At 48.8% G+C, this 19,479-nt stretch overlaps 1 protein-coding gene across 2 annotated transcripts; it reads left to right on the top strand.

Annotated features, from left to right (window-relative positions):
- The first annotated feature begins 7,398 nt into the window (after positions 1-7,398).
- On the top strand, positions 7,399-18,042 carry KDF1 (keratinocyte differentiation factor 1). 2 transcript variants are annotated; one of them, XM_032802973.2, is made up of 4 exons: positions 7,399-7,422; positions 14,316-15,433; positions 16,734-16,808; positions 17,678-18,042. In XM_032802973.2, exons 2-4 carry the CDS (start codon positions 14,335-14,337, stop codon positions 17,758-17,760), a joined length of 1,257 nt encoding a protein of 418 aa, XP_032658864.1. In that variant the 5' UTR covers positions 7,399-7,422; positions 14,316-14,334; the 3' UTR covers positions 17,761-18,042. The 2 variants fall into 2 exon arrangements, with proteins under 2 accessions (XP_032658864.1, XP_032658865.1); XM_032802974.2 differs by lacking the exon at positions 7,399-7,422 and adding an exon at positions 13,536-13,620.
- Positions 18,043-19,479: the final 1,437 nt, after the last annotated feature.

Raw genomic sequence — 19,479 nt, 5'->3', positions numbered from 1 at the left:
CCCCTAGATGGGCTGGTTAGCTTGAGATTAGTACACCACCTACCTCGAGCTGGTGATTACTGTGTGGGAATGGGTGGTGGGTTCAGGGCTACCCTGGAGTTATACCAGGAGCTAACGCTGCAGCTGGCGGATGCTTTAGAAGGGCAGAGTAATATAATCCTCATGAATTAATTAATGCGATTACTATCACTTCCCCAGTTTCCCAGGAATCACTGGTGCCCGCATGGGGAATCTAGGAGCAGCAGCTTTCCCCTCTACTCCACAGACCCTGATCTAGCTAAAGAAGAGAGCAGAGAAAAATCACATCTAGTGGCTAGAGCTCATGACTTGGAGTCAGGCTGCTTGGGTTCATTCTCAGCTCTGCTGCTAACTCACTGCATGACTTTGGGCAGGTCCCTTCCTCTCTTTGTGCTTCTGTGAACTCATCTAAAACAGGGACAATGACAGTGGATGTGAGGATGGACAGGAACTGTGAGGATTAACTTGTTAATGTTTGCAAAGCGCGTTGAGACCCTCAGGTGGAAACAGGCTGGTGGAGAGCAAGTTGCTCCTGATAAAAAGGAAATATGGCTGCACTGCTGGAGTGTTGCTCATGTGCAGCTCCTGGGGCAAATCCTGTCACACACACACACACCCCATGAGTGACTGTGGTATGGAATTATTGTCAGGGGTGTTTGAGGTCACTGAAAGGCTTGATGTCCTGGCATAAACTGGAGCATGCTGAAAGTCCTTCTCCAGCACCCGGAGTTCCAGACAGAGTAAGGACCATGCCAGAATTGGCAGCAATGAAAAGAACAGACGTTAAAATTAGCAGCATGCCTGACCTCCGCTAAAGATGCTTTCAGTGCACTGAGTCTTCTGGGAGCTCAGGACCTGCACTGCACAGACCCTGATGAACAGGTCTGACGTCAGGAGGTTCCTTGCGTGCTGCTAGCTGAGCAGCTCTGGCTGATGCATTCGCCTCCGTGCTGCTGACTAATGCAGCTTCCTTGCCCACACTGTGATGCAGAACAGTGCTCAGCAGCGAAGTGATTGTCTCTTCCCACCCAAGCCACGTTCCTCCTGACAGTAGGCTTAAGAGTCCGCTCAATGCCCAGCACTAGCATGACGGCCTTTGCACTGGGCAAAAGAGTGGAGAACGTTGGCCATAAACTTGGAAGGAACCAACCTGAGTTGTGAGCACTGCATGTTCCCTGGGGCAACATATGCAGTAAAGATCAGCTGGATTCAGTGCACGTCCTTATTCCAAATAAAGCCCAGAGCACTTCCAGTTTAGAAGGTGACTGCTAAGGTTGGAGGAATCTTATGAGCAAATGAAAACCACAGTGTCCAGCTATTTTTAAACAGAGCTGGAGCCAAAGTGAAATGCCAGAGCCCAACAGCCCTGAACTCAGCAGAAGTTTGAACTTCATGGGCCCGTCTCTAATAATGCAAGAATAATAAATTAATAATGCCTGGGAGGTGTTTCGCTCTCTTGACCAGCACTCTAGACTCCTGATGAGGAAAAAGGCAACACATTTCCAAGCAGTCCTTTGAATTACACACAGATCAAACCCCAGCCAGTGAAATGACATGAAGCAGGACGCTGCCATTGCAGAGGCTTCAGCAAATCCACACAGAGTCTTTTTTGTGCTCTTTTGAAAAGGAACCAGCGGCCTGGCACTAGCAGCATATTGTTATCTGATTTCTCACTCTCTCCTTCTAGCAGCCTGGCTGGTGCATCTCAGACAATCCCGTGTCAGTCACAGCTACTACTGTGCAGAGTGCTTTCGTGTTCCACAGAGGTCAGCCTCATTCTTCTCAGACCCTTGCCAGCCAGCTGTCCCGGGATGGGCTTTGGGTATGAAGTGCTCTGCACCCCATCACTTCCCTCCTTACCCCGAACCCTGGAGCAGAACAAAGTATCCCCCACCCCTACACTCCTGGATGGTGAGTCATCAGCATTCAGAGAGTCAATGAGTCACTCAAGGCAGCAGGAAAACAGAGTGAAGGAGCTGAACTGCCTGGCAGTTCTGCTCCATGGAAAGCGCAGTGCATCTCCAGCGTGCATAATTGCACACCACCACCATGCAGTGAGCGACACCAAACCAAAGCAACAATGCCCGTAAGCTCCTCTCTCTCGTGAAAGCAGGAACTGTGTGAATGGGACTTGTTTTTAGCCACTATTGCCCTGTCTACACTGGGGCTTCCAGGGATGGAGCTGCTCTGGCAGGAAATTATCTGGACAAAAGTTTAGTGGAGACAAGACCATGACACATGCAACTCACCCAGAGCCTGATCCAGGGGAATGACCCCACCCCCCACACACTTCAGAGGGCTTTGGTTCAAGCCCACAGCTTGCATATTCCCGTCACTGCCACATAGTAACAATTTTTTGGGTTAAGCTTTTCTTGCCATTTATTGAGCATCTCCAGGTCCCTGAAGTTCTTGGAGCCCCTCTCTGGGCTGGACTGTGTGGATTTCTGCCTTTGTTTTGCTTTGATCCCTGCCTTTGTCATTGCTGTGAGCTCAGAGACCCTCAGCAAACACCCCGTTATTACCATTTGACATTGGGGTAGCCGTGTTAGTCTGGATCTGTAAAAGCAGCAGAGAATCCTGTGGCACCTTATAGACTAACAGACGTTTTGGAGCGTGAGCTTTCGTGGGTGAATACCCACTTCGTCAGACGCAGCACGAAAGCTCACACGAAAGCTCACGCTCCAAAACGTCTGTTAGTCTATAAGGTGCCACAGGATTCTCTGCTGCTTTTACAGATCCAGACTAACACGGCTTCCCCTCTGATACTTGACACCATGCAAGGCACTGCATTTAGCCGTATGGAGTGGAAATCCATCAACCTCATGAAGAAACTTGCACCTGCGTCTGACGAAGTGAGTATTCACCCACGAAAGCTCACGCTCCAAAACGTCTGTTAGTCTATAAGGTGCCACAGGATTCTCTGCTGCATTTGACATTGTTCAGCTAGCACCAGATGGGCCACACTGCACCTGCCAAGCGCCTGAACTTTAGGAAAGCATTTAAGCACAAGCATGTGTTTAAGTCCCACTGACTTGCTGTTGTTGCCTGGCATTTTCAAGGGACAGTTCTTCCTTCTGGAACTCCCCTCTCCTCTCCTTCATCCAGTATGGTCTGAGAGCATTGACTACCAGGGCACAGGGTTTACCCATAGGAGGGAGCAGAGTCCAGTCACGAGATCTGGGATCTGCTCCTGGGTCTGCAGTTGACTGGCTATGTAACCCATGCAAGTTACTTAAGACCAACGTGCAAAAGTGGCCTCTGATTTTGGGCAACTCTGTTTCTGGGTGCCCTAAACCAGCCCACTGTGGGCTTGGGTTTCAAGCCTTGAGCACCCCCCAACTCCAGATGAAGTCAATGGGAGTCATAGGAGCTTGGCACCCTAGAAAATCATGCTCAACGGTGTCTCAGAATGACAGGTTTCAGAGTGGTAGCCGCATTAGTCTGTACGAGCATCCAAAAATCAGAGGCCCTTCTTGCAAATGTTGGCCATAACCTCTGTGCCTTGGCTTCCCCATCTTTAACGCGGAGGTGACCTTTCTGAAGCACTTTGAGATCTATGAATGAAGAGCACCAGGCTGAGTGGGTGACAGCGAGGTGGACTTTTGCTGCAAGCAGAGAGGGGTTGGGTGTTCGGCATTAGCCTAGTGATTTTCGTGGTGTTTTCTTTTACATACGGGGACTGAGAGACCACGAGATGGTCCCTTCTTTTTAAAAAATCTCAAAATATAAATTAAAGGCTAGGGTGGGTTTTGATAGATAAGGGGTCATGTGTGGCAGTGGAGTTAGAATATTAGTTATTAGGCAGGAAGATTTGCCCTTGAGATGGACGGGCTGTTATTCCCGCAGAGCAGGTTATTTGAGTTGATTAGTTTCGTTTTGGTTACTCAGGGGTTGTGCTGTGTTTTCATATGGGTGGTTACTTTAAACTGTCTCTTTGGTGGCTCGTTGTTCCCAGGCCTGTTGAGAGAAGCCTGTTTGAAGGCGGGGTTAAAGCAGAGAGGGGTGCGCACACAGCAAAGCATGACATTGCAGTGGCACGTCCATCATAAAAGGGCTTTGGAAGTCCCCCTCTAAAAGCAAGGAGAGGGAGCGGTGGCAGTGCTCTTGTAAGCATATCTGTAAAGAGAGACATATATTTACCTTTTGCCCTTCTATAGCAACTTCCATCAGAGATCTCAAAGCACTTTATAAATATTAATTATTTGCATTATTGTAGCACCTAGGAATCCGAGACAGGGAAATACTATTTCCATGTTACATGCAGATGAATTGAAGCAAACAGATTTGAGATGATTTCCACAGTATCATGGAGGGAGTTAATGACAGAGCCAGGAACAGAACCAAAGTCTTGATGCCAAGCCTCTGCTCTAACCACAGACAACGCTCCTTCTCTGCATTGTAACAGGCTGATGCTTTTAGTTTGTATTGTGGTGTGAACAAAGCTTTACAGGGCCCTCTGCAGAACCATGCTAGTCAATCAGCCCAGACAGTCCCACAATGCACAGCACCATGCCCTCAAAGGAAGCACATGGAGATGGCCTGCTTAGTGCAGGTCAGCAAGAATGGGGTGGGGGATTCCTTGTCTTGCCCCAGGATTCCAAACACCCTGCCCTTTGGATTACTAGTGTGGATGCAGAAATCCTTTACTTTAATATAGTTAGAGTTTAAATTCTCCAAGTAAACCTTTTTCAAAATGATTTAATTTGGTCCCAGTGTGGGCAGGGCATAGCAGTCCAGCTTACCCTCCCTGACAGTGGATCGGGGCACTGCCAGCTCCCTTCCTTTGTCAAGACACTGCCACTTTGCTCCAGCCTCTGCTTGGTTTGCTATATGCAATGCCACCTTCCATTTCTCCTCTCTCCTCTCCCACCCCATTTCTGAGCCCCCCACGTCAGCACATGCAAAGGTACAAGGACATTGCTATCAGCGGTGGGAGCGGGTATCTTAGCAACAGTATCAGCAAAGACAATTTAAAAGGAGAGGGGGTTCTGAGTGTCTCTGCCCTGCTGCGAGGGATGAAGTAAAAAGCACTGGCCCCTCTTCCATTTCTGGATCTTGTATGAGCTACAGGTGGAAATTACTGGAGGTCAAGGCTGCCACCTACTGGCCAACACAGCTCAGTGTGGGCTACCACATTTTATCCTAGTGCTTTCTTTGCTTTTCTGTGCAGCTTCTCCCACCTCAAGATCTCAAAAGCGCATTACAAATCTTAATTAATTAAAGTTCCCCGTAAGGTGGTCAGTACCATTATCCCCATTTCAGGGATAGGTAAACTGAGGCATAGAGCAGGGTTGCCCAAACCCACAAAAGAGATTAGAGTCAGAGTCAGGTGTAGAACCCAGGAGTCCTGACTCACTCCCCTGCAATAACCACTAGGTTAAACTCCCTTTTGCAAGCCTGGTCTGTACATCCAATAATTTCAGTGTTCAGATACTAACTATAGGGGAGTCCCAGCCCAGGCCCTGTGAAGCCTGGTACGTGGGGGAGCAGTAGGGCTCAGGGAAAGAGCTCTGGAAATAGGGGTCAGTGGGTGAAGGGATCTTGGGGTGGGGGGTAATTCCTGGAGGGGAGTCAGTAGCTGCAGAAATTGGGGGGAGGAGTGAAAGGAGGGTTTGGTGGTCACTCCATGGGGGGGCAGGAGCAGTGTCTGGCGAGAGTTGTGGGGGTTGGTCTCAGGGGTGTCAATCTCTGGGGGGGGTCAGTCCCATTCGGGGGTCCTGGGGGTGTCAGTATCTGGGGGGAGTCAGTCCTGGTTAGGGGTCCTGGGCGTGTCAGTGTCTGGGGGGAGTTGGAGGGGTAAGTCCCGTTTGGGGGTTCAAGGGGTGTCAGTATCTGGGAGGAGTTGGGGGGGTCAGTCCTGGTTAGAGGTCTCGGGGACTGTCAGTGTCTTGGGGGGTTTCAGTCCCACTTGGGGGTCCCAGGGAGTGTCAGTGTCTGGAGGGAGTCAGTCCCGATTGGGAGTCCCAGGGAGTGTCAGTGTCTGGAAGGAGTCAGAGGGGATGTCAGTCTCAGTTAGGGGTCCCGGAGAGTGTCAGTGTCCCGGGAGAGGGTCAGTCTCGATTCGGGGTCCTGGGGGTGTCAGTGTCGGGGGGGTCAGTCCCGATTGGGGGTCCTGGGGTGTCAGTGTCTGGGGGGGGGTCAGTCCCGACTGGGGGTCCCTGGGGTGTCAGTATCTGGGAGGGGGAGTCAGCAGGGAGTCAGTCCTGGCTGGGGGTCCTGCGGGGTGTCAGGGTCCTGGGGGGTGTCAGTGTCTAGGGAGGTCAGTCCCAGTTGGAGGTCCTGGGGAGTGTCAGTGTCCCGAGGGGTGTCAGGGTCTGAGGGGTCAGTCCCGTTTGAGGGGGTCTGGGGGTGTCAGTGTCCCGGGGGGTATCAGGGTCTGTGGGGGTCAGTCCCACTTCGGGGGCCCGAGGGGTGTCAGTGTCCCAGTGGGTGTCAATGTGTGGGAGGGTCAGTCCTGTTTGGGAGTCCCAGGGGGTGTCAGTGTCTGGCTGGGGTCAGTCCCATTTGGAGGTTCTGCGGGGGTCAGTGTCTGGGGGGGTCAGTCCTGTTTGGGGATCCCAGGGGTGTCAGTGTCTGGGCGGGTGAGTCCCGGGGGGTGTCAGTGTCTGGGGTGTCAGTTCCCGTTTGGGGTTCCGGAGGTCTCAGTGTCTGGGGGGGGGTCAGTCCTGTTGGGGGTCCTGGGTGGTCAGTGGTCGGCGGGGGAGGAATACAGTGGCTGGGGATCCCGGGGCTCAGTGGCTGGGAGGGTCAGTCGCCGTTTGAGGGTTCTGGGGGGGTCAAGTGTCTGGGGGGTCAGGCCTGTTTGGGTCCCCGGGGGGGGTCAGTATCTGGGGGGGTCAGTCGCGCTTGGGGCCCCGGGGAGAGGGTTAGTGTCTGGGGGGGTCAGTCCCGTTTGGGGGTCCCGGGGGAGGGGGTCAGTGTTGGGGGGTCAGTCCAGGTCAGGGGTCCCAGGGGGGTGTCAGTGTCTGGGGGGTCAGTCCCGGTCGGGGGTCCCGGGGAGGGGACAGTGTCTGGGGGGGTCAGTCCGGTTCGGGGTCCGGGGGGTCAGTGTCTGGGGGTCAGTCCGGTTAGGGGACCCGGGGGGTCAGTGTCTGGGGGTCAGTCCGGTTAGGGGTCCGGGGGGGTCAGTGTCTGGGGGGGTCAGTCCAGAGGGGAAGGAATCAGTGGCTGGGGATCCCGGCTCAGTGGCTGGGAGGTCCCGCCGGAGAGCGGGAGGTCCCCGGGGCAGACGAGGCTGGGTGCAGGGCACAGGAGCTCAGTCCCCGCCCTCGTCCGCAGAGGGGAGGGGGGAGGAGTTTCGCCTCTCCAGAGCGTGTCCCTAGCGGCAGCCCGTAGCGGCGTCACATGGTCTCACCTGGCCCAGGTGAGGGAGGGGCCGGACGCCGTTCACCTGGCTCGGCACAGGTAACTCTGGGCCGGGCCTGCCACCGACCCCGCGGCGGAAGGGGCCGCTTGGGGAGCCGCAACCCCCCCCCGCCCCCGCGGGAGCAGGCCCCTGCCCCGCCCGGGTGCCCCCCCGAATACAGTGCGGGGGGGCGGACCCCGCCCCAGTCCCACCTCAGCGACCCCGCAGGGGGGCAGCCCCGGGAGACTCGTCTGCCCCTCCCCCTCCGGGGTTCAGCCCCTCCCGGGGGACACTCCCGCGGGCTGGGTCCCTTGGAGCTGGGGGGTTTCTCCCACCCCTGCTCGGTGGCTGTTGATTTGTTTGCCTGGGGCAGGGGGTTTCATTTGCGGACCCCTAGGCATAGTGTGCAGACCTCCCGGGGTCCGCGGCCCAGAGGTTGTAAACCACTGGCCTAGTGAGGTCCTTCCTGCCTTGAGGCGTGGGGACTCTCCTTCCACCTCCCCACTGAATCAGTCTCACCTACTTGTGACAACCCTTCTCCTCCAACATCCCCCCCATCAGGCTCCCTTTTTGATAATGTGACATTCACCTACACACTCTGTATCCCCCTCCCTGCCAACCTGACATGCATGTTGTGCTACCTTTGTGTTGCTGGGCTTGGGAGGGTTCTGAGCTCCATGTGGGATGAGAGATCGGGTGTGTGGTTAAGAAATTTGATCAGCTTTCTAGGAAGCATGTGATTGACTGGAACCACAAACTCCAGTGCAGCATTTGCCACTTCATGCCCTGTGCTCTGAAAGAGCTGCTGCAGACACAACCCCTACAGTTCCATCGCTACACTAGAGGCATGTCTCTTACTCTTTCTTTAGAAAATACTTTTTTAAAAGTAAACTAAAAATATCAGGATGCTGTGTCATTAGGAACACCCAAGGTGTTTCTGTCAGAGGTAGATGTACCTCCATTTATGTGAAAATAACTTTGTAGTGAATCTTCAGGAGAATGAACAGTTCACTATTTCTACAATAGTGGTGTCTAGGATTGCACACTGAGATTGGCAGCTCCATTGTGCTAAGGTACAAACACATAGTGAGAGATGAGCTTATGATCTAAATAGACAAGACAGATGTGAGGAGAAACAGAGGCACAGAGCAGCAACATGACTTGCCCCAGATCACCCAGCAAATAAGTGGCAGAGCTGGGAATAGAACCTGGATGTCCTGAGATGCAATCTACTGTCAGCAAAACTACTGTAAAGCAGGTTTGAACCATGGTAGCAGAGTGGCTTTTGAAGAAACTGTAAAAGTTATTGAGGGTTGCGTGTGTTTGGATGCAGGTCACATTAGAAATCAAGAAAGGATTAAATTTTAGGTACAGTAGTTTGGATGTTTTTAATCCAGTGTTTCCAAATCCTTCAGTACTAGATAACGATGAGTCAAGGCTGTGGCCAGCCTGGTTATTGGTTTACTGATGTAGATATTTCAGCTAGTTCTTATAACTCAGTAGTTCTCAACCTTGTACTGGTGACCCCTTTCACTTAGCAAGCTTCTGAGTGACCCCCCCCTTTATAAATTAAAAATACTTTTTAATATATTTAACACCATTATAAATGCTGGAGGCAAAGCAGGGTTTGGGGTGGAGGCTGACAGCTCGTAACCCCCCATGAAATAACCTCATGACCCCCTGAGGTGTCCTGATCCCTAGTTTGAGAACCCCTGTTATAATTGATCTCGAAGGAGCTCTCCTTTCCCTCTCAGCAAGGAAGATCTGAAACCCTGGATAATTAGATGTTCCAACTCCTCACAAATACCGTTCTTCTGAAATGGCTGCTTAGCCTCTTTAGAAGGATCTTGTTGGTTCAAATAAGACTGATGCTTGAGGAGGAAGACCGTTGCCACACTGACAATGAAGTTGGTAGGTGGGTTTTAACCCAAATATTTATTTGCCATTGTTAGGCAGCTGCTTACAATTTAGCATCTGGGCTTACAGTCAAAGGGAACACGTCTTTGGAATCCTGGTAGTTGAGCTTTGACTATAGGTTGATATCTGTGTTGGCTGAGAAGTCTTTATAGTCTTAAACTTGTGATCTTGTGGTGAATACAGTGTGCAGCTGTGATCTAATGGATTGAGCACAGGATGTGAGCCAGAGAGAGGTTCTATCCCTGACACGGCATTTTGCACAATCTTAGATAAGTCATTTAACTGCTGTGTCTCAGATTTTTTTTCTTCTACAGTGGAGGGAATACTCACTTTATAAGGTACTTTGAAACCTCAGGATACTAAGTGCTATATAAATGACCATTACTTTATGGGCTTTGGATATATGTCATTCTTTTAATGTGACCTCTGTATTATGAGTAATCTGTCTTCCTGCTGACCAGTAATGGCTCTCCACTTGGAGAGTTTGATCAGCTCAGATGGGTTTTTTGGTGCTGAAAACTTGATGAAATTGAGCAAAAGCTGATGGCCTGACTCAAAAGTGCTAAACATCCATAGCTCCCGGTGAAGGCAATGCGAGCTGGGGGTGCTTATCCTAATTATCAAAAGGTGCTGAGTTTTTATATTTAAAATGTCTAGGAGTAAGGGAAGGGGAACTCTCTGGGTGTGTGTTAATCTTATAAAATACATAAGTGAGACCAGGTGGCCTGAAGAAGAGCTCTGTGTAGCTCAAAAGCTCGTCTCTTTCATCAGCAGAAGGTGATCCAGTCAAAGATATTGCCTCACTCACCTTGTCTCTCTAATATCCTGGGGCCAACCCGTCTGCGAAATACATAAGTATCAGCCAAGGCTAATGTCCATGAAACCAAAATGTTAATGGAAAACAGCAGAACGAAGGTTAGGGAAGCTTATCCCCGATGTATAAATATCTGCCAAGCACTCCCAGTCCCCACGTCTGTTACTTTGGCAGGACTACTTTAAAAAGTGGCAGCGGTCACCCTAGTTAGGGTAGGAGTAGGGAGGTTATATTACCTTTGTATTTGACACTGGTATGACCACTGTTGGAATACCATATCCAGTTCTGGGGTCCACATTTTAAGAAGGATGTTGATACATAGGAGAGGCTTCTGAAGAGATCCGCAAAAATGATTAAAGGATTGAAAAGCATGCCTTATAGCAATAGACTCATGCAGCTCAATCTGTTTAGCTTAACAAAGAGAAGGCTAAGGGGTGACTTGATCCCAGTACTTATAAGTACCTATGGGGAGCAAAATTTGATATTAGAATCATAGAAATGTAGGGCTGGAAGGGATCTTGAGAAGCCATCAGGTCCATCCCCCTGCACAGAGGCAGGACCAAGTAAACCTAGTCCATCCCTGACAGGTGTTTGTCCAACTTGTTTTTAAAAGCTTTCAAAGATGAGAATTCCACAGCCTTCCTTGGAAGCTTATTCCAGATTTTAACTACCCTTAGAGTTAGAAAGTTTTTCCTAATATCTGACCTTGCGGTAGATTAAGCCCCTTATTTCATGTCCTACCTTCAGTAGACATGGAGAATAATTAATCACCATCCTCTTTATAGCAGCTCTGAACATGTTGGAAGAGTGATCTGGTTGCCCCTCAGTCTTCTTTCCTCAAGACTAAACATGCCCAGTTTTTTCTACCTTTCCTCATAGCTCAGGTTTTCTAAACCTCTTATTTTTACTGCTCTCCTCAGGACTCTTTCCAATTTGTCCCCATCCTTCCTAAACTGTGGTACTCAGAATGAGACAAAGTACTCCAGCTGCGGCCTCTCCAGTGCTGAATAGAGCAGGGCAATTACATAAACACTTATTTTCATAGAATTATAGACTTTAAGGTCAGAAGGGACCATTATGATCATCTAGTCTGACCTCCTGCACAACGCAGGCCACAGAATCTCACCCTTTTAATACATCCCAGAATCATATTTGCCTTTTCTGCAGCTGAATCACATTGACAGCTCATTCAGTTCATGGTCCATTATAGTCCCAGATCTTTTTCAGCAATTTTGTAGTTGTGCATCTGATTATTCCTTCCTAACTGAAGTACTTTACACTTGTCCTTACTGAATTTCATCCTGTTGAATTCAGACCAATTCACCAGTTTGTCAAGATCATCTTGAATTTTAAACCTCTCCTACAAAGTGCTTACAACCCCTCCTAGTTTGGTGTCATCTGCAATTCTGCAATTAAGCATGCTCTCTACTCCGTTATCCAAGTCATTAATGAAAATATTGAATAGTACAAAACCCAGGACTGACCCCTGTGGGACTCCCAATTTGACATCAAACCACTGATAACTATTCAAGTAGTCTTTCAGTCAGTTGTACACCCACCTTATAGTCATTTCACTTAGACCATATTTCCCTAGTTTGCTTATGAGAATGTCATGTGGAACTGTATCAGAAACCTTACTAAAATCAAGGTATATCACATCTGCTGCTTCCCCCTAGGTCAGTAATCCTATCAAAGAAGGAAATTAAGTTGGTTTGGCATGATTTTTCTTGACAAATCCATGCTGGCTATTCCTTATAAACCTTTTATCCTCCAGGTGCTTACAAATAATTTAATAATTTGCTTCAGTATCTTCAGGTATTGAAGTTAAGCTGATTAGTCTGTAATTCCCTAGATCCTCCTTGTTCCCCTTTTGAAAGATAGGTACTATGTTCAGCCTTCTCTTGGTCTGGGACCTCTCCCATCCTGCAGGAGTTCTCAAAGATAATTGCTAATGGCTCCAAGATTGTTCAGCTAGTTCCTTAAGTACCCTAGCATGAATTTCTCGAGGCCCTGCTGACTTGAATACGTCTAACATATCTAAATACTCTTTAACCTGTTCTTTCTCTGTTTTGGCTTGTGTTGTGTTGAGTATCTGGTCATCATTAACCTTTTTAGTGAAGACTGAAGCAAAATAGGGATTAAGCACCTCAGCTTTCTTGAGCTCAGTTGTTAGTTCTCCTTCACCACTAAGTAGAGGACCTCCACTTTCTTTCATCTTTCTCTTGCTCCTAATGTAATTAAAGAACCTCTTCTTATTCCCTTTTATGCCCTGGGCTAGGTGTAACTCATTTTGTGTCTTTGTCTGTCTGATATTGTCCCTACATATGTATGCTGTTCTTTTGTACTTTTCCTGAGCAATTCGACAATGTTTTCACTTTTTGTAGGATTTCTTTTTGATTTTCAGGTTATTTAAAGAGCTCCTAATGGAGCTATATTGGCTTCTTCCTATTCTTCCAATCTTTCCTTTGCTTCAGAATAGATTGCAGTTGTGCCTTTAATATTGTCTCCTTGAGGAACTGCCAGCTCTCCTGAACTCCCTTTTCCCTTAGATTTTCTTCCCATGGGACCTACCTACCAATTCTCCGAGTTTGTTGAAGTCTGCTTTTTATAAGTCCATTATCCTTATCCTGCTGCTCTCACTCCTTTTCCTTAAGAGTTGTGAAATCAATCACTGAATGTTCACTGTCACCCACATTGCCTTTCACTTTCAGATTCACTACCAGTTCCTCCCTGTTGCTCAGAATCAAGTCGAAAATGGCTGTCCTCCTGTTACTTTCTCCACTTTCTGGAACAAAAAATTGGGCTCTTCAATCTAATAACAAGATCCTGTGGCTGGTAGTTGATATCTGCTGGACAGCTTTGGAACCCAAAGAGAGTGGGAGAAAGTAGCTACAATAATGGCACAGAGGGAAAGTCTGATATACCTTGATTCAAGCATTGGGCTGCATGCATTTATTTTTCCTCAAAACACGTGGTGACTTATATATTCAACTCTCCTTTGGTAAATTCAAGGATCTAAATTTAAGCATATTGCATTCGGAGAGGGTGTGCTGAGACCAGAGAGTAGTGGAAAGATGTGCCCTTTAAGGCTGTTTGTTTTTCATTTGCCGCAGTGGTAGCCACTGCTAGCCCAGGCCGCAAGGGTACAGCAATGTAGTGGTTGCACGCAGCATGACATTGAACTTGTATGTAAAAACCACATCAGAGCTTTACTTCGGAGGTCTGATTTGAGACTAATTTGGCATCTACGTTCAGTTCCCTGAAAACATCTGCAATCGAAACGAAAAGAGAAGCAAAATCAGTTTTTCCTTCAGTGCTTTTTGCATATGGCATTGCATATGGCATTGCCAAACACAATCTAAGCAAATAGCTTAGAGCACACTGTCTTGGTCAGCTGTTTGTATAATGATCAGTTAGTTGTCATCTCCTCCTAGGCACGATGTGTTTTGAAATTGATATGGCTTATTCCTAGAGCCTGGCTGAAGCCCAAAGAATGCAAGACGAAAGGGAAACTGTTCAAAAAAAGGTAGAATGTGTAAAGGGAAGCTGCCAGCTAGCACCACCCGCCTTCTGAACAACTTCAGAGTCTGATCTCCTTCCATTTGGGCTGGGGAAACTCTTCTGAAGGTTATAGTGACTCTGATGCTGCTAAAAGTAGCATTTTAAAAAATAAGTGGCTTTTCTGACTTGCTGCTTCCTTTTGGAAGGCACTTAAAACTAGATGCTTAAAGAATGAGTACGGGTACTGCAGGGAACATTGCCCTGGTCAGGGGGTGGGCAGTGGTTCTCAAACTTCACTGCGCCGTGACCCCCTTCTGACAACAAAAATTACTACATGACCCCAGTAGGGGGGGAACGAAGCCTGAGTCTGCCCGAGTCTCACTGCCTGGGCTGGTGAGGCCAAAGCCAAAGCCCGAGGGCTTCAGCCCTGGGTAGGGGGCCTGTAACCTGAGCCCTATCACCAGGGGCCAAAGCCTGAACCTTGCCACCCAGGGCTTGAAGCCCTCAGGTTTCAGCTTTAGCCCCAGCAAGTCTAATGCCAGCCCTGGTGACCCCATTAAAACAGGGTCACGACCTACTTTGGGGTCCCCACCCACAGTTTAAGAACTGCTGGGCTAGATGATCCAGGTCTCGTCCTTCTCTGAGGATTCTTAGACACGGGCTGGAGACAAAGTTACTGTGACAATGGTTCTAAATTTGACATGAGACCTTGTTCTTCAGGTGCCTGAGGTGGTGAGCCATGCTGGGCAGGAGAACAAGACACCCCCAAGAAGTAATCAGCAAACATCGGATGAACCTATCCCACCAGGATGCTGTGCCCCAAAGGATCAACCCATCCAAAGAGTGTGACATCAGCCTGGAGGTGTTCAGCAAATCCACACCTGAACTCAAACAGAGCCGCAAGCTGGCTCAGCAAGCACGGGACAGGAGAACCCGCAAAGCTGACCTCAAAGACTCCAACGGGAGGGAAGCAGAAACAATTACCTTTATTTCTGGCTCAGCAGAGGTTCCTCAGACCCAGAGTTTGTGCTGTCTTTCTTTGACTCAAGCCTGGAATGCCTCCAAGGCCGTTCTCTGCTGTATAGTGACTTGTGGGGGCTGCTTTAAGAATTGCAGCATTCACATCCCCTGCCTGGGTCACACTGAGACTTCAATTGATGATGGAAGAAACAGAGAGCAAAATGGACATGTGCCTAGCAACAGCCCTGGCAACATCTCCCCCGCTGAAAAGAATGGGAACCAGATCAAAAAGAACGCGATGGGGAGCAGCTTCAGTTACCCAGATGTGAAACTGAAGGGGATCCCTGTCTATCCGAACCGGAGCCCTGGCAACCATACAGATGCAGATTCGGGCTACAAAGAGCCTCTGCCAGAGAAGACCTTCAGGAACAGCATAGAAAAACCACCACTCCCCAGCAGCCACCGGAGCTCGGAGGAGTATTACTCCTTCCACGAGTCTGATCTGGATCTCAGTGAGTTGAGCAGCTCTATGTCCAGCAAAGAGATTGATGTCCTGATCTTCAAGAAACTGACAGAGCTCTTCAGCGTCCACCAGATTGATGAGCTGGCCAAGTGCACATCAGACACTGTCTTCCTGGAGAAGACCAACAAGATCTCAGACCTGATCAATAGCATCACTCAGGACTACAACCTGGATGAGCAGGATGCTGAGTGCAGGCTAGTCCGAGGCATTATACGCATCAGTACCCGGAAGAGCAGGGTCCGGCCCCCCATTTCCATTCCTGCCACCAAGAGCCACGAGCAGAAGGCGAGCAGAGGAAACCCACCGGACAGTGGCAATGAAACCATGCTGGAGTCCCTAATCACCAGCCAAGATGGTACGTGCAAGTCCCTTGTCCACACTAGCTTTGCAGCTCAGTTTCCTGTGTCTGAGAGCTGGGTTCAACTTGGGATATGGAACCCCAGACTTGTGAGAGCTCCTGCTTTGGAGTTTGCAGGGGGTAGAGTTGGAAACTGAACTGTAGCATTAAGGTTATTTTCCTGAGTTGTGGGAATCTCATTCCCCTTCTAAACCCTGAAGATGGCCACTACCCACGTCCCTGAGAAGCCACTTTGCAGCTATTATCCTTCTGCATAACTCACCATACTTTACTCTGTCAGAGGAGTTTGCACTGAGTGATATAAGGGGCTGGCCATACGCTCGTCCTGGCCCTCCTCCCTAACCCCATCTTAGGAAGCAAAGCCATGAGTCAAACTCAGGTCACTGGGATGATCAGATCAGGTCACTGGCATATGCCAGAGCACTTCCACTAAGGCTAGTAAGCTGGCCTTCTTAATTAAGCTTTGACCAATATTGTTCATGGATAATGTTCACCTCCAGATGCTTTCTTCCCCTTGCCTCATTCTTGAGCCAAAGGAATCTCAGCTTCTCTGTCTGTAGCATGAAGGAACTTTCCCAACCCCGTAACAAATCTGAAACAATTGTTGTCTATCAACAACCTTGGAAAGCTGCCTGGCCTGGAGGATGTTTTCACCATGTTAATTTTCTAATCTCTTTCATTCTGCTTCCGGAAAGCCTTTCCTTCCCCTACTCTCACCCTTAACCTAGACTCCAGTAACATAACCTGATACACTTCCAGACTTCTGAACTGCACATTGAGGCCGGTCACTAGCTTGTCCCCTATCATTCTTCTCTTAGGTTTTAGTTACCTGGAAGTATCTCAAGTGCTGCCTAACCCTAAAAAAAAAAAAGGGGGGGGCGGGGAGCTGCTGACCAAGTGTGAGGGCCTCTTTCTTTGGAATGTGCACCCCTCCTTGTCTGAGTACCTGAAACTGCTCACCTGCAGGACATGCCACAAGGCGCGCTGTCTTAAGGCTCTTGAAGCAAATATTGTTTGGGGAGAGAGTAGGACTATTCTATTTTTGGGCTCGCTGGTTATTTAGCTTTAGGGTTGCTGTTCCTTTATCATATTTAAATAGTTGTCAGAGGCACAAGAATGTTTCTTAAACCTAAAGAATAAAGAAGTAGTGAGCTTAGCCCTGATAGCCAGCTGGATCCATGCAAGGACTAGTGGCTATTGGGAGAGAGCGTTATATGATGCTGGCAGGTGTGTCTGCACATACACCATCTACACCTTCAGTCTTTCCCTTCTCAGCACTTCTGAATTTTCTTTCCAGATTTGGCTGTGCAGATATCAGAGGAAACCACAGCAGATGTGATAGCCAGGAATATGAGGCGGTTCAGCACTGCAGGTAACACCTCCATGTCTCTCTCAGTGAGAAAGTAAAGGCTCTTCCATCTGTGACTTAAGAGATGTGGCACTTATTGAATAGAGGCCATTTCCTTCATTGGGAGGACCCAGGATAGTTCCCAGATATACTGCAGTGGTGAGGGAGCTTCCCCAAACCTCCCATACTGCACATGGCTTCAGTTCCCAGTCTGTAAAACAAGAATAGCACCCACCTCTCAGGGTGTTGTACGCTTACAGCTGGATGAAGGGTGCTCTAGAAATGCAGTGTAGTGGCCTTGAATCTGTGTTCAAGCCTCATGATGCTCCTCATTTAGACCTTTCCTGGTGCAAAAGGGAATGAAACAAAGATCAGAGTTTATACAACTCCCTCCCCCCTCTACACGCACATACACACTTTTCTCCTGGGGCTTGAGGCCACACCTGAGGGTTTTCAGTCCCCAAACCTTCTGACACAGTTTGAAGGGAAGTGAAAGCCTAGTTAGGATGGGATTTTGACTTCAGTCCGAGGGTAACTTGCAGTGAAGTGAAGCAGCAGGGGCAAATTATTTACCAGCAGATGCCTTGGCCTTTGTTTCTCTCTCATGTTGCTTTTAATGTTTTGCATCAGAGAGCGGCCTTAGGCTGAGCTGCTAGTTCCTCTGTGTGTGTGTAAAGTGACAGGATCTCTTCTGAAAGTTGCCTCTGATACTCTGGCCTATTCCCCGCCTGAGGGCCTCATGCTGCTTTCTCTTCCCTCGAGATACCTAAGACCCTTCATGGCAGCTGTATCTGTCTAGCTCCTGAGGATTTTGCTGCTGAGTCTGTGCCATTTTATGTGAATTTATTCTTTCCCACCCTCTCCCTTTTTTTTTTTTCTTCTTTTTCCTCAAGGGTCTCCAATGAGCAGAGCTTCCTCCTACCAGGACACAGAGACAGATTCGTCTGGAACACCGCTGCTTCAGGTTTACTGCTAGGATCATGGACCAAGGCAGCGCTCTGTGGCGGGAGAGGTCGCTGGGCCTTACGGCAAACAGAGCTCCTCATCTCTTTTAAAATAAAATGTGCTATGCCACTTTATTTTCTTCAGTTCTCTTTTTCCCTTGTTAAAGTTCAACTTGCCCCTCAACCTGTGGGGTGCATTGGCTTTTTTTTTTGTGGGGGATCATAACAGAACCTCGAGGAAATGGACCATGAATCTAGTGAACTTACTCAGATGGTGAGACATAAGTTCAGGGAACAGAAGATGGACCAGGGGATCCTGACAAGAGGAATTTGTTCTGCCTTTGTGGGAATGTGCGGTTCTACTTCCGCTCTTGGAGTGCAGATTTAGTACCCAACCAGATGTCAGCCATCCAGCTGATGTCCAGCTCCGAGTCAGCTGTACAGTGTTTGCCCATCTGGCACTGTAGATGTTAATGTATGTTGTGTAGCTTTGTTGATGATCTCTACCACCCTGTGGAACGTCTTTCCATTTGTAGCAGTTCTGTTGAAGTGAACGCCAAGGCTGTAAGAACACCCAGCTGTTTAAGATCCCAGATCTCTACTTACTGTTGCTGGCTTTGATGGTCCCAGAGGCTGAGTCCTCTATGCACAATAGCCAGACAAGCTTTCTTGACAAAGTGCCTTACACCTGTTCTGGAGGGACCACCTCAGAAAAGAGAGGGTAGTACAGCCTCCAGGGTTCATTTAATCCTTGGCCTCTTTGTAGTGGGTGCCAACAAAGCAACCAAGCCAATTAGTGCTAGTTGCAATGTGGACAACTTGTTGAAGAGACTAACTGGACTGAGACCCAACTCTGGTCTCTCAGGTTATCATGCAATCATTGAATAACAACTTTAAATCACTGCCAGTCTGGTGAGAACCACTGACATGAGGTATTAAATACACAGATGTTGATTTGTAATTCATTTGCCAATCAGCTTTTCCCTCACTCATCTGCCAAGGCTTACATAGCCCTTGGTGGTCATGTTAACTGTTGGAGAAAGCCTTGAACTTGGGTCTTAGCAGGTAAGCGAAAGAGCAGACTTTTTTTAAAATTACAAATCAGTCCTCCCTGTACCTCTGCCTGTGTGTATGGGATCTTAAATGCTCTCTAGAAATGCTCCCTGAAAAACTTTGCTGTTGCCTTTAAGGGGAGGGAGAAGGGCTTTGTGGGGGAACTCTCCAGGAAGTGTATGTAGGGAACTGATTATTCCTGTGTAAATGTGACTCTCGCTCCCCTTCGCCCAGGGGTGTTCAGCATGCTCAGCTTCTTTCCTAGGAGTGGTGCCCTCCCTGCTGCATCCAGTTACAAAAGAACAGGTAGTGTCGCCACCCTAAAGGCCCCAAACTGGGTGACCTTGAGGGCTGCAGCTTTGCAGAAGCCTGAGGGCTGCAACTCTCTGCCATCTCCACTGGCTTGTTTATCAGAAAGTAAACACACCCAGCCATGAGATTTGTTTATACACCTCGGTGCCTTAGCAGGGGAATAGCTTGTTGGTGGCATTAAGCAGCAATGAAACCAAAGTGTCCAGTGCTGCTAGAAACAGACAGTGGCAAAGGTGGGCTCTGGCCCTGGTGTAGGCCGCACTTCTGTGCTTAAGCTAAGGGAGGGTGTCTTGAGCTTGTAGGCTGGGACTCTAGAGCCTGTGTTTGCCTCCTGTGCTTTTCAAAGATTTGGAGCTTTTAGTTCCTCACTTCACTAAGTAGGGCTT

This window comes from Chelonoidis abingdonii, chromosome 25 (genome assembly GCF_003597395.2).
Source record: "Chelonoidis abingdonii isolate Lonesome George chromosome 25, CheloAbing_2.0, whole genome shotgun sequence".
NCBI classification, from domain to species: Eukaryota; Metazoa; Chordata; order Testudines; family Testudinidae; genus Chelonoidis; species Chelonoidis abingdonii.
This window is presented reverse-complemented; position numbering and strand designations above follow the sequence as displayed.

Coding starts and splice junctions, on each gene's coding strand:
- KDF1 (XM_032802973.2), top strand. CDS start 14,335: ATGCTGGGCAGGAGAACAAGACACCCCCAAGAAGTAATCAGCAAACAT. Junction 15,434..16,733: donor CCTAATCACCAGCCAAGATG/GTACGTGCAAGT, acceptor TTTTCTTTCCAG/ATTTGGCTGTGCAGATATCA. Junction 16,809..17,677: donor GAGGCGGTTCAGCACTGCAG/GTAACACCTCCA, acceptor TTTTTCCTCAAG/GGTCTCCAATGAGCAGAGCT.